The sequence below is a fragment of the Podarcis tiliguerta genome, assembly GCF_965153285.1.
Source record: "Podarcis tiliguerta genome assembly, chromosome: 10".
NCBI classification, from domain to species: domain Eukaryota; kingdom Metazoa; phylum Chordata; class Lepidosauria; order Squamata; family Lacertidae; genus Podarcis; species Podarcis tiliguerta.
The window spans coordinates 55,782,396-55,800,620 of record NC_139543.1 but is presented as its reverse complement, the minus strand read 5'-3'; the positions used below and the strand labels follow the sequence as shown (position 1 = coordinate 55,800,620).

The window sequence follows — 18,225 nt, the reverse complement described above, 5'->3', positions numbered from 1 at the left end:
AAAAACACTAAGTTGCAGATACATTTGAGGATGATATAAATGATTATGCAAAAGGAGAATGAACAGGAAGGAGAGACACGTTCTGTACTTCATTAAACAAAACATTCTAGTAGCTTTTTGCTGGTTGGTCAGTTGGCTTTAAAGGAAAGTTAGCTTTTTGGTTAATCCTCTAACATCTGCAAGTAAGTATGAAGTGACAATTATAGTTTAATTTTTTAGGCTAAATGATGCTGAAATAATAATTGAGGAGATGGTTTCTTGACTGAACTTGGAATAATTTGATGGGTTTTCTCTCTATGCCTGCACTTGGTACATTGTAGCTTGGCTATGCAGGGTTCCCAGGTATATTTGGTATGTCTGGTTTTTGCTTGCACTTTTCTACTTGCTCTGGTGCAGGTATGGGAATAGGGAGGGTTGTGCTAGCACAGCAGAAATATTCCACAAATATCAAGTGTCCTAAGAGTATCAAGTTAATACAGGGGTGGAAGAACTGGATGAAACCAGTAGGCCATCCTTATCTTCTTTGCTCCATTCCCACAGGCCCAATTTGACTGGTTAGTGGGACTGCTGACCTGCCAGTTACCTGGCATCATAAGGACATTAGGTGACACATTTTTACCTGTGCTTTGCAAGTCTTGACAATCAACTACATATTTATCTGTGGATGTTGAGGCCAGAATGGCCTCAGAGGCCAAATAGGGGAGGCCTTGTGGAGCTTGTTAGGGTTACCGAAACAGTAATTAAAAAAAATATATACTGTATGTAGAAGGCACATACATTCAAAGTACGTTTTCTATCTAGTCCTTAGTAGTTTTGTAATCATGGTTTTTGCATAGATATATAGTATACAAATCTCTAAAAGTTCAAATGAAATAACATTAGTTATGTGTTGAAGACTTCAAGTGTAGTCTAGTGTGAAATTCTGAAAAATAAAAATGAAGATGGGAAGGAGTCTGGACAGTCAAAACATAAATATCTTATTAAGACATCCCTTTAAAATTGATTTTGGTTTATAAGCCACAGTTATCAGAATTAAGTGTTTTGATAGAATAACTGAATTGCATTCTTGTATGTCTAATTTCAACTGTGAGCATGAAAAACCCTCAGTATTAAGTGAAAAATAAAGGGCCACAGTATATCTAGCATTTGTCATACTCCACGTAGACTCATTGAAATTAATGGCATGACTAACTTGGCTCTAACTTGGATACAATACAAGTCAGAGTAGACCCACTGAAATTGCTGAACTTGGTTCACATTGGTTGATTTTTTTCAGTGTGTCTGCTCAGAGTATGATTTGGTCATTGGGTGGTATCTGACTATGCAACAAATCCTAGGTTGAATCCAGACTTAGTTGTGCTTAGAATAGACCCATTGAGCTCACTTGGGACTTGAGAGTTATTACTAATCTAAGTTCCATTGACTTTGGTGAGTTTCCTCTAAGCACAACAAAGTCTGGATCCCCTATGTGTTTTCTGCAATCAAAACATGGAATAAAGTACTTCAAATGCTTGAGTAATACTACTACTGCTATTGTTGGTCTTGTTAACTGAGTGTGGATAATCACATTTGGTTTCTTTTTCCCTTGAACTCTTTAAGAAAGTTTAAACATATTTATTTTTGAGTCTTCCAAAGCAATTCTCATGGTTCATCTTGTTTTGCTGCTGTTTTTTTGGAATTGGATATGTAAATTAGCTAGACTATTCCCAGTAGTGTACTTTTGTGGAATAGAGTGGCTTTCCCCAGACTCTGCTTAAATTCATCCCTCCGGACCAACATTAAAAGTATTCTTGATCTTTTTCAACTTCCCTGCTCTTAATACAGTGTGGTTTGTAGCAAAACATATTTCTCCTGAAACATGGATAAAATATATCTGGATGCGGATGGAATAGGCCTGTTTTGGTACTTTAGATTGGCAGGACCATTCTTACCAATTTTGGAAACCCTATGAAATACTCAAAGCACTTTGTTCTGTACTTATATTGGAATCTTGGTACAGCTTTTTCAGTCCACAGCTTAGCATACAACTGTTCAGAAAACAAAAACCCCATTTTCAGAAACCTTACAGGGTTTCTACAAAATCTCTCCAGGTGCTACAATTGTGCATGTTCCAAATGAGATGCTTGCTCCCAATAAGGTCATTTGTGATTCACCTAGCTAAAACGCAATTTTAGTGCCAGCATAGCATAACAAAGGCATTCTTAAATGTGACCAAGAACAAGCTTTCATGGTCATGCACACCCCATCATCTCTTCTGCTTAGCTATGGTTAAGAGATAGGAAGGTGTGGCCTTAAAGACAATCCCCTATTAACCAGGGTTCATTTCCAAAATTTTGGTTAAGTGTTCCACTTCTTAAGCAAGCCAGAAATCCTGATTTAAGAAACCTTAAAGTATGGAATCTGCTTAGCCTTAATTGCAATAAATGTTGGTGCCAGCATATCCCCGAACTGTGGTTGAGTAAGAAGGGAGGGTCTAGGGAGCGTGAGTTAATGCTCTCCATCGCCTGATCACAGTTAACATGAATGTACAGTGCTTTGTTAATTTTGAGGTAAACAGTCAATATTGTTGAAGACATTGCAATTGTAATTAGCAATTGCTCATCTACAAATTAAGCAAGATATCACGTAAAATGAAGAATCCTAATGAAATTTCTCTCTCACTTTTTCTCTTTTTAAAACTGCATCTCTCTTTCTATATATTGTCTTACGTTGTTTAGGCACTGCTGTGATCTCCATTCACTAAGAATCATTTCCCTTTTGAATTTTAAACAACTTGACAGGAACATGAGAGATACTATTTAGTGTTACAAAATTTAATTTGGAAATGTGAAAAAAATGATGATTTAGCCTGTTGAAAGATAAAGCCTTTCCTGGATTTCTGAGGAACAGCAGATTGGACTGTTTTAATAAACACTAGAAATGTAGCAGAAGATGCATGATGGTTATAGATAAATGTTGCATGTGTCAAAAATCGAGACACGTACTGGAGAGCATCTAAGCCTGCAATACTCCATCTCATTAACAAAGACATATACTTAGTTGTATATTCTAATAGTATTTATTTCCTATAATTTATATACCACTTGATTTTTTAAAAACTCAAAGCGGATTGAATATGTATAATGAACTCTTATTCTTGTTCCTTATTGTCGGAACTGTCCTTTAATAACTAATGTGATAGATTTTTATTCTACATTACAAAACAATTTAAAAAGTGCATTAGCAGATGGTGTCAGTTAGTAGAAATGGGGTAGTAAATATGATCTAATTTTAATTTTCTTCCTGCTTTTGACATTTTGCAGCTGGGTGCCATTCCAAGCAAGGTAAATTGTATTGTTTATCTGAAATTTGTTACACATGATGATGGTAGAGATAAAAGCCACACTATCTTCCAAAGTATCTGCTCTTGGCAGTGACTGTGCAAAGACCAATGTCTGTGGAGTAGGAGTTTGCTCCAGCCCCATAACTCCTCTGGTCATCTACTGTGAGAGCTATTACATTCTGTGTAAATACTAATGGTACGTTGATGTGATCTTGTTTTCAGGCAGAGGCAGGCGAGATGAGTAGAAACACTGAACTGAAGAAGCTCCAGATCTTTGGAGCAGGACCAAAGATGATGGGATTAGCTTTGGGAGCAAAAGAAAAAGAAGGTAAGCAGCAGCTTTGAGCCACTGCAATTAAAGCGGAGCGAGGCTACTATTTTATTTTATTTTTTATATTTCTATGACCATCCTTCATCTGAGGATCACAGGTATGTTAACTTCTTCAACATAGAGTTTTGAGCCTGGTGGTTCATCATTTAGCTGCTGGTGCAAGGTGGTGACATGAGCATTTCCAAAAATTGTATAGCAGCTGCATGCCCACTCCATTGAGAACCTTTGGTAAGTTCCAGATGCAACAGAGTTTTATATATTTGTTAAAACTGGCACTACTAGAAGCCAGCACGAAATAAACTACTGTGGTACTTAGCTGAAACCTTGAGGGAACTTGGTGCCTTGCAAATAATCGAACATGATATAGTTTAAAGATATCACGTGTCACTGTGGTTCCTAGTTAAGTTTATGGGGGAAAGGATTTCAATGAAGGTGAGCCTTCTAACCTGCTAATGTGCGTATTGTGGATATGCTGCTTATGAGCTAGTGAGATGCAGGCCAGATGGATCTTCCATATTTGCATGCCTGAGCAGTGTTCCCCCCTTTTAAAAAAAGGGGTGTTAGGAATATATTTACCGTATTTTTTGCTCTATAAGACTCACTTTTCCCCTCCTAAAAAGTAAGGGGAAATGTGTGTGCGTCTTATGGAGTGAATGCAGGCTGCGCAGCTATCACAGAAGCCAGAACAGCAAGAGGGATTGCTGCTTTAACTGCACAGCGATCCCTCTTGCTGTTCTGGCTTCTGAGATTCAGAATATTTTTTTTCTTGTTTTCCTCCTCCAAAAACTAGTGCATCTTGTGGTCTGGTGCGTCTTATAGAGCGAAAAATACGGTATATGCTTTCATCTGGTAAAATTTGTGATGTGAACATTCCAGTTTTTAATAGGTTGTAACTGGGAACTTTGGAATGAAGGTTGTGAAGGTAAGAGTAGAATGTGTGGTGGAGTTGATAGGACTAGTGGCCTTGAAGAGGTGACCCAAGTCTCAGGAATCATATCAACGTCCTTCTGCTTTCCATTCCTTTGGTACAGATTGCTCACAGGCTTTAAAGTTCTGTTTTACAGCTATCGTGATAAATTTTGTTTACCTTAAACACAAAAGGTTTGGGCTCTTAAGATGCTACCAAGTTGCCATAGAGGAAACATTCTGTGGCTAGTTGTGCCATTGCAACCCAGTTACGTGATGACTCCTTTGTTTACTGCTAAGCATGCTTCGCTTGCTGCTCCATTCAGGACACCAGACTGACCCTGTGAAATCTTTGCAGAAAATATAACTAGTACAACATTCTCTCTCTAGATGAAGTACCTCGAAGGCGGAAAGGTACCAGGTCGGAGGCTTTTGGCATGCAGATGAGGCAGCGGAAAGGGGCCCTTTCTGTCAACTTCGTAAGTTTGCTCTTGAGCATCTGATATGTTGCTTCTTACCTGGCTTGGGGAAATGATGAATGAGGGGATAAGGAAGCAAAACACCTTCATTTTATTAAAATTGCTGGTAGTGCTGTAGTTTGGTTGAGAACAACTTCTAATCCAGTCTGTAGTTGCAGAGGTCTAATTCTTCTTCAGGCTACAGTTTGGAACTGTTTGCATTAACCTCATGAGAGAGGTCTACAAGATGAGAAATTTGAAATTTCAAGGCCTTCTCTGTTTGATCACAGCTAACACCTTGGATACTTGTTACCAAATAGTACTTCTACTAGTTTTTGAGACTATGCAATGTTATCCAGTCTCTTCCTGGCTTTATGCATTGTCTTTAAGCAAGACTGCTTGCAGTTGCCTATACAGAGAAAATCTGTGCTAATTGGAGAGCTGCCAGATCATCATTATTGTGTCTATGCATCTCATGGAAGAAGCATGTGTACAATGAGTGTTTAAAAACAAGCTCCCTCCAGATTTTATTTTGGTTTCAGAGTAACCTTGATGCATTCCAAGTGTTCCAATAGCAGAATGTGAGAAATTTGGGTCAATTAATGAGTCTTAATTATGTGATATCTCTAACATGTGTTAATTAGTATTATATCGCTGAATTTTACATAACTTTACATACTACACAACTGAGGATTATATTTAATGAGAGAATAGATGGTTTTTAGGGGGGAAATGCAAAAAAGGTGCCTGGCTATAATCAGTGAGCCCAGGAATAATATTGGGTTGTGTATAGTAGTATTAACCACTGAATTTTGTTATTGGTAAGTCATACGTTAATTTGCTTTTGTGAACTGTAGTTTGAAATGCAGCAAAAAATAAGCATAAAGATGAATTCCTCAACCAGAGATTCCCCATGCTGGCCAGTGCCTGGCAAATGCTATTCCAACCCTGTAAAGAGCCCGTGGCTTCCTTGGATGATGATTGACATCTTTCCTCTTTCCAGTGGAGGCTTATTTAGAATCTCCTTGCGGAGGCCACTGCATGCAGCTACATTAGATGTAATGAAGGATTGGGGTAGGTTTGTCTTATGCATAGAAGACATGAAACTCAAGATGCTGTTTCCTGTATAGGTTGACCTATATGTCTGTCTGTTCTGTGGCCGGGGCAACAACGAGGACAAATTGTTGCTGTGTGATGGATGTGACGACAGCTACCACACTTTTTGCCTGATACCCCCTTTGCCTGATGTGCCCAAAGGTGACTGGAGATGCCCTAAATGCGTTGCTGAGGTACTTTGTTTTTGTTTTTGGTGTATTTGAAACATTGAGGCCACAAAACACTAGTGGTTTGACTAAGGTGGCCAGGTAAGAAAAGAGGATAGGATTTCTGTGTCATTTTAGTTGCATAGAAGAGGAAATTTTGGAAATTGTAGCTTCTGAGGAATTTTGTCCAGGAGATAAGGCTTCTTTGTTAACAGTAGGAAAATGCATCTGTTTTGAAGTTTGTAGTAGCTACAGTCAATTGTGGCTTGCTGAGACATGGGCAGCTGTCATATGTGATCTTTCATGAGTCTTCCTATCTGGAAGGCGTTTCTGTGTAGGGACTTGATGATATTTGGAGAGGCCCTAAGTCCAGAAAACAGCTGAACAAGCTTCTGTCAGAGTTCTTGCCTGTACAGCTGAGTTAGACACAGATTAAAATGTTTGCTCCAGATGTTTGTCACATTCCAGGTTCGCTGATGAGCTGTGTACAGCTTGCTGTGCTCTCTTCCTTGTCTTTCTCTCCCCAACAGCAGTGTACTGCAAAAGGCGCAGATACTCAGTATTTTGGGAAGCAAGTCCACTTGTCCACCAACACTGCTGCATCCGCTCATTGGCCTAAGTCAACTTACCTGGACAAATTAAAAAAAAGAAAGCTTAATATTTTCTTATATTTAGTTAAATGAAGGAACTTCCTTCCATTTTTGCAGGATGCTCTGATTAAACTGCTTTCTGTGATGCCAAATAACACCTTTTCTCTTTTCTAGGAATGTAACAAACCACGTGAGGCCTTTGGGTTTGAACAGGCTGTTCGAGAGTACACCCTTCAGAGCTTTGGTGAGATGGCAGATAACTTCAAGTCTGATTACTTCAACATGCCAGTCCACGTAAGTATGTAATATATGTTGCAGTCAAAGTGTTCGCACTAGTAGTCGGAAAACCTATAGGCAGTTCAGATTTGTCCATACAGCTTTGCTATTTAACTATTTTATAGGTTTTTTAAATTTTCTTTTTATATTTTTGTTGTTGCAGAATTTAGAATTTAGAATTCTGTCCTCTTCTGTAGAGATCTCAGGGATTGGGTTCATGGGACAAAAATAGGGGAATGTGTCTTTAGAGGCCAGAGAGCCCCAATAGAGTCCTTTTTCTTTCTCTACATCCGTGGTAAAAACCTTGCATTTCAAAATGGAAGGAAAATGGATGCAGTTCAGGTGCCAAGCTCTTTAATATCCAGTTGGGCTTTTATTCTGGCAGCATTAGGAGTTGGATTTTGTCTTCAATTTTGAAAAAAATGTTTTCAGGTATTTTTATAAACACTCCATAGCAAGGTTGTTGTTTACTGACAAGGCCACTGACCCATCTAGGCCAGAGATGACCTTCTATAACTGTCAGTGGTTCTCCTCAGGTCCCCAGACAGAATTCTTTCCCAGTCCTGTTGCTTCTCTAGGTATGTGGGGCTTCCAACATGCAAAGCATGTTTAGTAGTACTAAACTACCATATTTACTCAAATGTAATGCACACTTTTTTGGCCAAATTACGTTGCGAAAATTATGGTGCGCATTATTTGATGGCACATTAGATTTGATTGCAAGCTTGAAAAACATCTTTGACAAAGCAAATACTTTTTTTGGTTTCATGTTTTTGCTAATCGAGGTGTGCGTTAGATTCAGTGATGCATTAGATTTGCATAAATACAGTATGTCCTTTCTTCTATCCCCCGCCACTCTTTGCTGTTTTCATGAATTGGCTTTAGTTGCTAGAAAAATGGTAGATCATAAAAGGGATTATGAATCCTAATCATGATTGATCTTTTCTTATGCTGATGTCATCATTTATTTAAATTCAGATCCAACAAGAATGTTATAGAACAAAACATACAAAAATTATCTGTAACACCCACCTATCATTCTGTTTCCTATGAACCCTTGATCTGTGGTGAAAAAAGTAGCAGTAGCACTCTGTTGCTGCAAGAAAACAAGCACAGTGACTGATTCTCTCTGGTTGGTTTCCTCCAGATGTAGAATTTGAACAGAGTAGCAGCATTTGTTATAATTCACAACCCAGCCTGAGTGCTTGTGTGGATGCGCGCTCTCTCTCTCTCTCTCTCTCTCTCTCTCTCTGTCTCTAACATGCATACCCTTGCTTCCCTAGTGGGAAGAAGGGGAGCATTCCAGTGTGATTCCTCCCACTTTCACTGCACCTGCGTAAGGCAGGTGTGAGGACACCCTGGCACTCCAGATGTTGTTGGAGTATAATTTCTATTTTCCCTGTGCTTTGGCCATGCTGGTTAGGGAAAATTGAAGTCCAATAGCTCCCGGAACACCGCAAGTTCCTCAGTTCTGGTCTAGAGAGAAAAACGGCTTTAAATGTGGGTTTGGGAAAGCATTGAACACCAGTGAGGTGGTAAGTGCTGCTCCATGCCACTTACATGTAACTTGCTAGTTTTAAAGTTCGTCCCTCTGTGCTTTCAGATGGTTCCCACTGAGTTGGTGGAGAAGGAGTTCTGGCGACTTGTGAGCAGCATTGAGGAGGATGTAATTGTGGAGTATGGAGCCGACATTTCATCCAAGGACTTTGGAAGTGGTTTCCCTATAAAGGATGGCAGGCGAAAGCTGATGCCGGAAGAGGAGGTGTGGCTAGGATACACAATCTGCATGCACTTTAGAAAGCTGACTCTACATATTATTAGGATTAATGTATTTTTTTTGGGGGGTGGGGGTATTTCAGTTTTGAGAAGCAACAGTTTTAACATACAGTTAACATTCTTTCTGATATCTCTTGGTCCCAACTAGCATTATGGACAGAAAGCTTGGGGCCAGGCCACACTGCTGCTGATTTAGCTCAGCAGGCTGGCAGTGGTGCTGAACAGATCTTTGCACCCTCTCATTATTGCCATGCGAACAATGCTGCCCCTGCTCCTTATGGGGGGTGGCCCTATGGTGTCACTGAGTGCTGTGGAGTTCTTAGTCCAAATGTGTGTGTGTTGCCGTATGAATGACTTCATCCCTTATGTATGCATGTTGGATGCCGTATCACTAGCATGGAGGCACCAGCCAGTACATGTGTGTGCCAGGAGCACTTCCACCACCTGATGAATGGTGAGGATGGGTGGGATGTTAGACCGACCACCAAGGGCAGCTTACATAGAGCCCCCCGACACTTTTATTGTTACTGGTTTAGCAACAAGTTGTAGGGGGATAAATGACACCTTTCACTGATTCCTCTTGTAGCAATACCACTAGAAGTGGTAATTGGTGTTGTAAAGAGGCAGAAGGGGGAGTGTTTAAACTTTTCCTGCTAGCTGAAACTCCCTTAGCTGTTTTTTTAAAACCTTTCTCTTCAGAGGGGGAGCATCTTACTGCATCCTGTTGCAGTGGGGCTTGCTGTCAGTGCCAATTGAACCCTGCTTGCAAAGGTGCAATTGGAAGCTCCCAATTGTTCTTTTGTAGCCATGCCCTTGTCTTCCTCATACCTGGTGTCACATATGTCCCCAAATGTGGGACAGGTGGATGTGGTTTGGGGAAACGGTGTCACGGGCCAAATTGTGGCCTGTGCCCATTCGAATTAGGTCCATGGGCTAGAGTTTCTTCACTCCTGCTGTAAGTGAAAGTTGGGCTGACCTGTGTAAGGGATGGAGGTCAGGTTTACCATCAGTTACAGCCTCCCCACCCCATTTAGCCTCCCTTCCCCAACCCAGGGTTCAATTGATGGTGAAGCACCTGCAGAACCTTATTTACTGCCTGAATGTGGCAGAGGATTATAACCAGTCTAGGAGGAGAGTGTAAAGAACTGGCTCTTGTCCTATGTTAGGGTATATTTGTTGTCTTCTGGCCACTTCCTTTACAAACTCGTCTTTGTTCTTTTGGCAGGAGTATGCGCTTTCTGGTTGGAACCTCAACAACATGCCCGTCCTGGAACAATCTGTTCTTGCTCACATCAATGCTGATATTTCTGGCATGAAGGTGCCCTGGCTTTATGTGGGAATGTGCTTCTCTTCTTTCTGCTGGCACATTGAGGATCACTGGAGTTATTCCATCAACTACCTTCACTGGTATGGACTCCTGCCACATTGGGTGGGTGGGTGTGCATGCCCAGGTAGTGTCACCCTTCTTTGCCTTATCTTTTCTAGAATGTTACACAAGTTCTCTGCTCAAGGGAGAAGAGCATTGAATACAATAATGAGTATCCAGTAAGGCCCAAAGTAAGGGACGCAGGTGGCACTGTCGTCTAAACCACAGAGCCTAGGGCTTGCCGATTGGAAGGTTGGCAGTTTGTATCCCCACGATGGGGTGAGCTCCTGTTGTTTGCTCCCAGCTCTACCCACCTAGCAGTTCAAAAGCACGTCAAGTGCAAGTAGATAAATAGGTACCGCTCCGGTGGGAAGGTAAACGGCGTTTCCGTGCGCTGCTCTGGTTCACCAGAAGCGGCTTAGTCATGCTGGCCACATGACCCAGAAGCTGTCTGCAGACAAACAGCGGCTCCCTTGGCCTATAGAGCGAGATGAGCGCGCAGCCCCAGAGTCGTCTGCGACTGGACCTTATGGTCAGGGGTACCTTTACCTTTAGTGGGAAAAGACAGTTATTAATGAGAGAAGTTGGTATATGTCTAAGTTGCAAAACACTCCAAATATGTAGGACGGGCCAGAGTAATGTCTGTGAACCTCCTTAGTCAATTTCTGAACAATCATATGTTTCCCAGCAATTGCTCAGCATCCTCCTTGCTTGTGTATTACCTGAAGACCAGGCTTATAAATGCGTAGCTTATCCTTGACTTGAAGCATCTTGTTTTCCAGTTCAATTTATTCTTGGCAAACTTCTACTGCTTCTAGAAGACTGGGCCTATTTGTAGATTAGGGTTGGAAAATACGCCTCATGCTAGAATGTGCTTTCTTTGTGGTAATGGGTGATATGTTTTGCTAGGGGAGAGCCAAAGACGTGGTATGGAGTGCCCTCCCATGCAGCAGAACAGCTGGAGGAAGTAATGCGAGAGCTTGCTCCGGAACTATTTGAGAATCAACCTGATCTTCTGCACCAGCTAGTAACCATCATGAACCCCAATGTGCTAATGGAGCATGGTGTGCCTGTAAGTTCTGCAGAACCTTTAACTGCCTATAGGTTACTTGCCTTGTGTCACACAGAATGACTTGGAATAGCATTTTAAACACTCTGTAGATTCATTTCAATCCAGCTTCAGGCCTGATTATGGAACTGAGATTGCTTTGGTAGGTCTGAAAAACCTGTTCCAGGAACTGGACTGTGAAGGTTCCCTAGTGGAATCTTAAGTAGCTTTCAACACCATCAATCCCGACATCCTTCTAGCTACTGTGTATAGATTTTGTTCTAAACGCTTTTAACCCTTATCTAGGCAACTAGTGATTTCACTTGTAAATAGTGGAAAGATGCTCCTTTGGCGATATGCCCTAAGAGCCTTATATAAAAAGATTGAGGTTTAAAAACCAGTTTCTTTGCAGCCTGCATCAGTTGGTAGATTCTATGAAGTGGTTGAGAAGGGAAAAGGTGATAGCATAGTTCATGCATGAATTAGTAGTTACTACCAGCCATGCTAATCTCCGTTTCTGAAAGATGAATATGATAATGATGCTTTCTTTCCAAAATCTCTCACTTCTCACTGTCTCTAGGTGTACCGGACCAATCAGTGTGCTGGCGAATTTGTTGTGACTTTTCCACGTGCCTATCACTCTGGATTTAATCAAGGATACAATTTTGCTGAAGCTGTGAACTTCTGCACTGCTGACTGGGTCTGTATACATCTGGCATAACCTATCTTTTCACTTATCTGGGCACTGTCTGGTGCTATATATTAAAAGGCACCCACGTAGTACCCATCGGAAAAGGATTATTGTTTTGGTTACAGCTCAAGGTGCAGTTTTCTCTACATTGGGCAAAATACAGTGGTGGCTATTTAGCTTTTTGCTGGTAAGGTTTGGCAGCTCTCCAATTTGCTTCTTGCCATTAGTATGGAACAAGCAACTTACTATAATAACTCTATGGTGGTTTGGTATCCAAATACTAATATGCTGTTTACATTAGACAGGCATGTATTAAGACACCTCGTTAAAACTTTATTAAACCAGCATATCCAGATACATTGCTTAAGGTTTGCTTTTAAATTTTCTCATATTGTCTGTGTATTTTTTTTGATTGAGCAAAAGACACAACACTATTGTTACCTCTGTGTCCACTCGTATAAGCCCCTTGAATAATTTATGCATATCATACTGTATTACACCATGCTATGATGATAAGTTACATAAGGCTGAATGGTCAAAATACCTTGCATCAAACCAATTTTAAGCACAACACTTGTTGCAGTCCAAAGCCTGGGTATTTTATCTAGCTTAGATGCAAGCTGAAACCTTGCAGAATTTCCAGAGGCCGTGACATGCTCTGTGTAGTAATCGTCTTTTTCGAAATTAAATCTCACATATTGGGGAAATTGAAACTTGTTCAGTACAGTCATACCTTGGGTTATAGCCACTTCAGGTTGCGTTTTTCAGGTTGTGGACCGCCGAAATCTGGAAGTACTGGAACGGGTTACTTCCGGGTTTCGGTGGTTGCGCATGCGCAGAAGTGCTAAATCGCGCTTTGCACATGCACAGAAGCGCTGAATCGCAACCCACGCATCCCGCATGGATCACGTTTGCAACCTGAGCATCCACTGTACTGACTTACAAAGTCAAACCTTTATTCACCACTCTGAAGAACATGAAATGGATATACTATATATTTTGGAAAGTCCTTTTGTCTGTTTGCTCTGCATTTGGACACCTTCTTTTTTAATAGAACCAGAGCTTGAAAATTAAAATTGGTATAATGCAATGTTGCAATATAATGCAAAGTTGATCATTCTGAAAGAACCTTTGTATTTTCTACTTTTTTCATATTCAAGTGAGGCAAAATTTCCTTTTTTGGATATCTGATCTTTAAGGTTGCCTCACTTGTTTTTTGGCTGAAATAATTACTGTTGGCAGGAGACTAGGTGATATACTTCAAGTCTTGCAATGTAAGTCTAACTCTTACTCTGTTACTATGTTGACATCATTTTCCTCTGTTAAAATGTGTTGGCTCTTGCAGCTTCTTTGGTTTCTCAGATATTATGAGGAGATGGTATCCCCTTGAGAGACTTTCAAGTCTCACTCCTCTTGTTTTTTGCTTCTCATCCCCATTGCTGTTTATCTTTTTTTGTTCCCAGCTAATTATGTGGTTGGCTTGGAGTTTCTGGGGGAGAGGCTGATTTCAGACAGGCTATTTGAGACTCCTTTGGCTTCATGTGAAATGAAGCCCTTGGGTTCCAGACCTCACACAAGCAATTCCCTCATATCCCCTCCCCCACAAGTTGACTCCAAAGAGCTTGGCTTACCCAACGCCCCTGGAGACCCTACTCCTGGATAGTGTGACACACCTAATGCTCATAATAATTGCCTATATCATTTAATGAGACCATTTTAACGTGTTTTTCTCATGAACTCCAGTATGGAAGCCCAAGATGAGCTGGGGATAGTTCTAAACCAGATATCTCGCTTCTCGCATTTCTAGCTTCCAATAGGTCGGCAGTGTGTCAGCCATTATCGGCGACTGAGGCGTCACTGTGTGTTCTCTCACGAGGAGCTAATTTTCAAGATGGCTGCCGACCCAGAGTGCTTGGATGTGGGGCTGGCTGCCATGGTCTGCAAAGAAATGACTCTCATGACAGAAGATGAGGCACGTTTAAGGGAGGCTGTCATACAGATGGTGAGTTCAGGGGAGCTCTGCTTTCATGCCCTTTTGGACTGAACAAAGGGATTGTGTGAGGCCTTGGAAACAAAAGGTCTTCCCCTGATCAGTATCTTTGTTAGATGTCACTTTTTCTTTGCATTAGGGAGTTCTGATGTCAGAGGAGGAAGTGTTTGAGCTGGTTCCAGATGATGAGCGTCAGTGTGCAGCTTGTAGGACCACCTGTTTCCTGTCTGCTCTTACGTGTTCCTGTAACCCTGAACGACTTGTATGCCTATATCATCCAAATGATTTGTGTTCATGCTCTATGCAGAAGAAATGTTTAAGGTACCATCTTCCCAGTCCATCCTGCTTCCTTTTGTATACTGCCTTATTTCCTTTTTTTTAAAAAAAAATAATATTTATTACTTTTCCAACAATTAAAACACTACATAGAAGAAATAAAAATGGACAATTCAATACAATACAAAAACACTACATAACACTAACACTAACACCTAACACTAACACATTAAACTAACAAAACAAAAACAATTTAAAACACAACAAACAATTTCAATATCTTATCTTCCATTCACTTATTTCAACGACCTCCTCACACCTCCCTTTTTGTATTCCACTTCTATTAATTATTTCAGCAATTCCTTTCCATCTTCCTCTGTTTTCTATCCTATAGTTATCTTAAAACATTCTAACCTTATTTTTTCCTTTAACACTCTATTAATCTATTTATACTTAATTCCTTATAACATTTCTGCTAAAGCCATATATATACTGCCTTATTTCCTGCCTCTAAACTAGGATAAATGTTTACAGTAATAATGTTCCCTCTTATTCAAAGATCCAGTGCATAGTAGTCTGACAAATTCATAATGTTATTATCATCTTCCCCATTATTTTTTTTTTGCTTCTGCTCACTTGAAAGTTGCAGTACATTTGAAAGTTCTTCCTCCTTGTTTATCTCCAGATACCGGTATCCACTAGAGGACTTCCCTTCCTTGTTGTACGGAGTGAAAGTCAGAGCACAGTCCTATGATACATGGGTCAGCAGGGTCACAGATGCGCTGTCGGCCAACCTCAACCACAAGAAAGGTTAGATGCAGTTTTGTTTCCTATTGGAATCTGTTAAGGAAGATTTTCAATAGGTTGGAAACACAAATGGGAGATGGACTTGAGCAAAACCAAATCCTAAAACAATATATAAAGTTCAGGGAAGGCTATACAAAATACTTCACTAAGACATGTAAACGTGTGTTTAAAACCAAAAATACTAAAATGTTCAACATAGAACTGAATTAAGTCAGCAAATGATTTAACACAGTGAGCTCCAGAGGGCCAACGTGGCATAGCAATTAAGCATGTTGGACTAGGATCAGTTTGAAATCCCCACTCAGCCATGAAGCTCACTGGACCAGCCACACACCTTCAGCCAAATCTGCCTGATTTCTGGGGAAGATACAAAATGGGGGCAAGTGAAGAACCATGTACACTAAAACGTACTTTGGAAGTGTCCCTGAGCTCAGAGGAACAGCTTGTAATGTGACACAAAGAAGGGCTACAGGGTTTCTACACTGTGGCTCTATGTCCTGCAGAGAGGGAATAGTTTTCTTGCCTTCAAAATAAGATTGAGACAGTATGCATTTGACCCGAGCAAGCTTACATGACCCAAACAAGCTTATATGACATTCCAGCTGGGAATGTCACTTCTTGTGTCGTCTGAAATACTTGTTCCCTTTAGTACTGCATGCTTGACTTCCTGTTTCATTAAATATATATTTGGACCAGTTGCCCAGAAGCAGCCAATCAGCTGCTGCTCATTTATCAAGCAGCAAATGCTTTCAACATTAGATCATGCGGGACATGCATTTGCAGCAAGGGATGGCTAATTCAGAATTAAATTTGTAGTTTGACTCTTAAAAACAACAGATGGCTATCACCCTGGAAACTTCTTCTGTTCTTGAGAAGGTTTAATACTTAACATTGATTCCATGTAGCAAGGTGATGGGTGTGTTACACAATGTGTGCAGGATATCTGATACCAAGCTAGTGTGCTCATTCTTGTGAGACATTCTTCTGATTAAAGTGCCAATATGGCAAGATAGTCAAGGTTAATTAGTTAGTGGAAGTATTGGATTGCCAGCCTGCCTTTCAGACAATTTTTTTGCAGAAATGAGGCTAAAATACTGCCATGAATTGAGGCATCTTGACTAAAGTGAGGAGCAAATACTTTCTTGATGTAGGAAATAGCTCATAATGAATGGATAGCTATGCATATGATAACTTGAATGTGTTCAGTCTACTGTTCTTGGGGACTTTGTGGTTGGGTCTGGGGAGTAGTTTGCTGTGCTTGTGTATATGTGCAAATGGCCTCTTGGCTAATTTCTTGCAGATGTGATTGAGCTGAGAGTGATGTTGGAGGATGCTGAAGACAGGAAATACCCAGAGAATGACCTCTTCCGCAAGCTAAGAGATGCTGTGAAAGAGGCAGAGACTTGTGCTTCAGTGGCCCAACTGCTTCTGAGCAAAAAACAAAAGCACAGGTATGACCAGGGAAGGTGGAGGTAGATTTTTGGCGTAACTGTATAAATCAGCAACCCAAAAACGCTTATTCTACTGTCAAAATAAATTGTGCATGCTTTGCCAGAATTGACACTTTTCAAATGGAATATATTAAGTTTGGTGGTTGGTTGGGGGGATGTGCCAAAGACAGTTTGGTCGTGAAGGGGGGAGAAATTGGAAAGTGTTTAGAGAAGTCAAATCAGAAGGATTCTACCCCCTAGAGAATGCATGTAGAAAACTTTTGCAATGACGAGAGAATTAGGGAACTGGTGAAACATTTCAGATTGGAAATAATGTGTTCAAAAATGACCAAACTGGTGTTGATCATATTTTGCTCACGCTGAAGGAATTTTGCTGCTTCTGGGTGCAACTAGAAAGACCTAATTAATAGTTACATGGGTATCCTGAAGGACTCCTTTCTCCTCCATGTGAACTTGCATGTTAATAAAAATCACTGATGGAGGCCCTCCTCTGGTTACTTCACCTTCAAAAGTTAGGTTGATGGTGACAGCATTGAGCAATGTTGTCCCTAAATATTTGTGCTTGTTGTGAGGTGAAAATTGGTGGAGATTTTTGCAAGCTTTAACTCTGTATTTTTACATGAAAATCTGCACTACTATTAATTTTGATAAAATATTGGGCTGTACAGCTTTTAAATTATTACATAATTAATATCTGAACTCTATTTTTCAGAGTGTGTGATGGTAAGGCCTCAAACTCCCCTACAGCCTCTATTTTATGTAACAGATTTCTTTATGTGACCAGAGGAAATTTACTATGTGTTGCTGCTGTTAATTTATTAATCACATTTGCCTTTGTCTCAATGGTTTCAAGGCGATGTGCAATAAAAGAGTAAAAAACAGTTAAACACAAAACACCCAATACATTTAAAACAAAACTAAAATGATACAAAATAGACACTCATGGCAATGACTTATTTATCCAGCTGGGAAAGCCTGTTGGAACAACAGCAACAAAAAAAGTTGCTAAAAAGTGCAGATAGTGACACCTGTTGCATCTTGACAGGAATGCTGTTCCACAGAATGGGCAGCCACTAAAAGCCCTGCTCCAAATTACTGCGGAGCGAGCTTCTGAGATCTTTGGAATTTGCAGAGAAACTTCCCCAGAGAACAACTGGTCCTAGCCTGTATAGGGCATTACATGCTAGTACCAACACCTTGAACTTGGCCCATTTGTTGACTCTGTTGCCCTCCAGGAACTGTGTAGGTGATTTACAAGGTTATTTTCTTTCCCCATAGTAGACTGACCCCAGAGAGCGGAAGGACACGGACCAAGCTGACTGTGGAAGAACTGAAAGCGTTTGTGCAGCAGCTGTTTAGCCTTCCCTGTGTCATCAGTCAGGCCCGGCAAGTAAAGGTGGGTTTTTGGAGAAGGCTGTACTTGGATGGAGTTTTGGTTCTCTTTAGAATGGAGGTGGCTTCCTGATTTTGACTGAAGGGTATTTATCCCGCACATGCAGATATGCACAGGCCTGCTGCCCCTGCTCCTCAGCTGATCTTTGCAGTTCAGCTGTGTCTTGTGTGGCAGGGAGTATGGGGGTGTTATCAACCCCTCTCTGCTCAACAGATGTTTGATCTTACGAGGTGGTGCACTGAACTGTAATAATCTTAGCACTTTCTACTTTTTTTTTTACCT

The 18,225-nt window shown here is 40.7% G+C and overlaps 1 protein-coding gene across 13 annotated transcripts in view; it reads left to right on the top strand.

The window, feature by feature from the left end:
- KDM5A (lysine demethylase 5A) overlaps nt 1-18,225 on the top strand; it is a 44,493-nt gene that overhangs the window by 9,328 nt on the left and 16,940 nt on the right. For 7 of the 13 annotated variants that reach the window (XR_014502527.1, XR_014502529.1, XR_014502531.1 and 4 more), the window contains 13 exons: nt 3,545-3,650; nt 4,950-5,038; nt 6,148-6,306; nt 7,044-7,163; nt 8,749-8,907; nt 10,147-10,328; nt 11,197-11,359; nt 11,916-12,035; nt 13,834-14,028; nt 14,156-14,337; nt 14,978-15,102; nt 16,400-16,550; nt 17,829-17,946. Coding sequence is in view for 8 of the 13 variants with exons in the window: in XM_083401317.1 (XP_083257443.1) it covers nt 3,545-3,650; nt 4,950-5,038; nt 6,148-6,306; nt 7,044-7,163; nt 8,749-8,907; nt 10,147-10,328; nt 11,197-11,359; nt 11,916-12,035; nt 13,834-14,028; nt 14,156-14,337; nt 14,978-15,102; nt 16,400-16,550; nt 17,829-17,946 (1,869 nt within the window). In the remaining 5 variants the exon portion in view is untranslated. The remainder of the gene's footprint in view (nt 1-3,544; nt 3,651-4,949; nt 5,039-6,147; nt 6,307-7,043; nt 7,164-8,748; nt 8,908-10,146; nt 10,329-11,196; nt 11,360-11,915; nt 12,036-13,833; nt 14,029-14,155; nt 14,338-14,977; nt 15,103-16,399; nt 16,551-17,828; nt 17,947-18,225) is intronic. The other 6 variants (XR_014502528.1, XR_014502530.1, XM_083401316.1 and 3 more) reach the window with 1 other exon arrangement.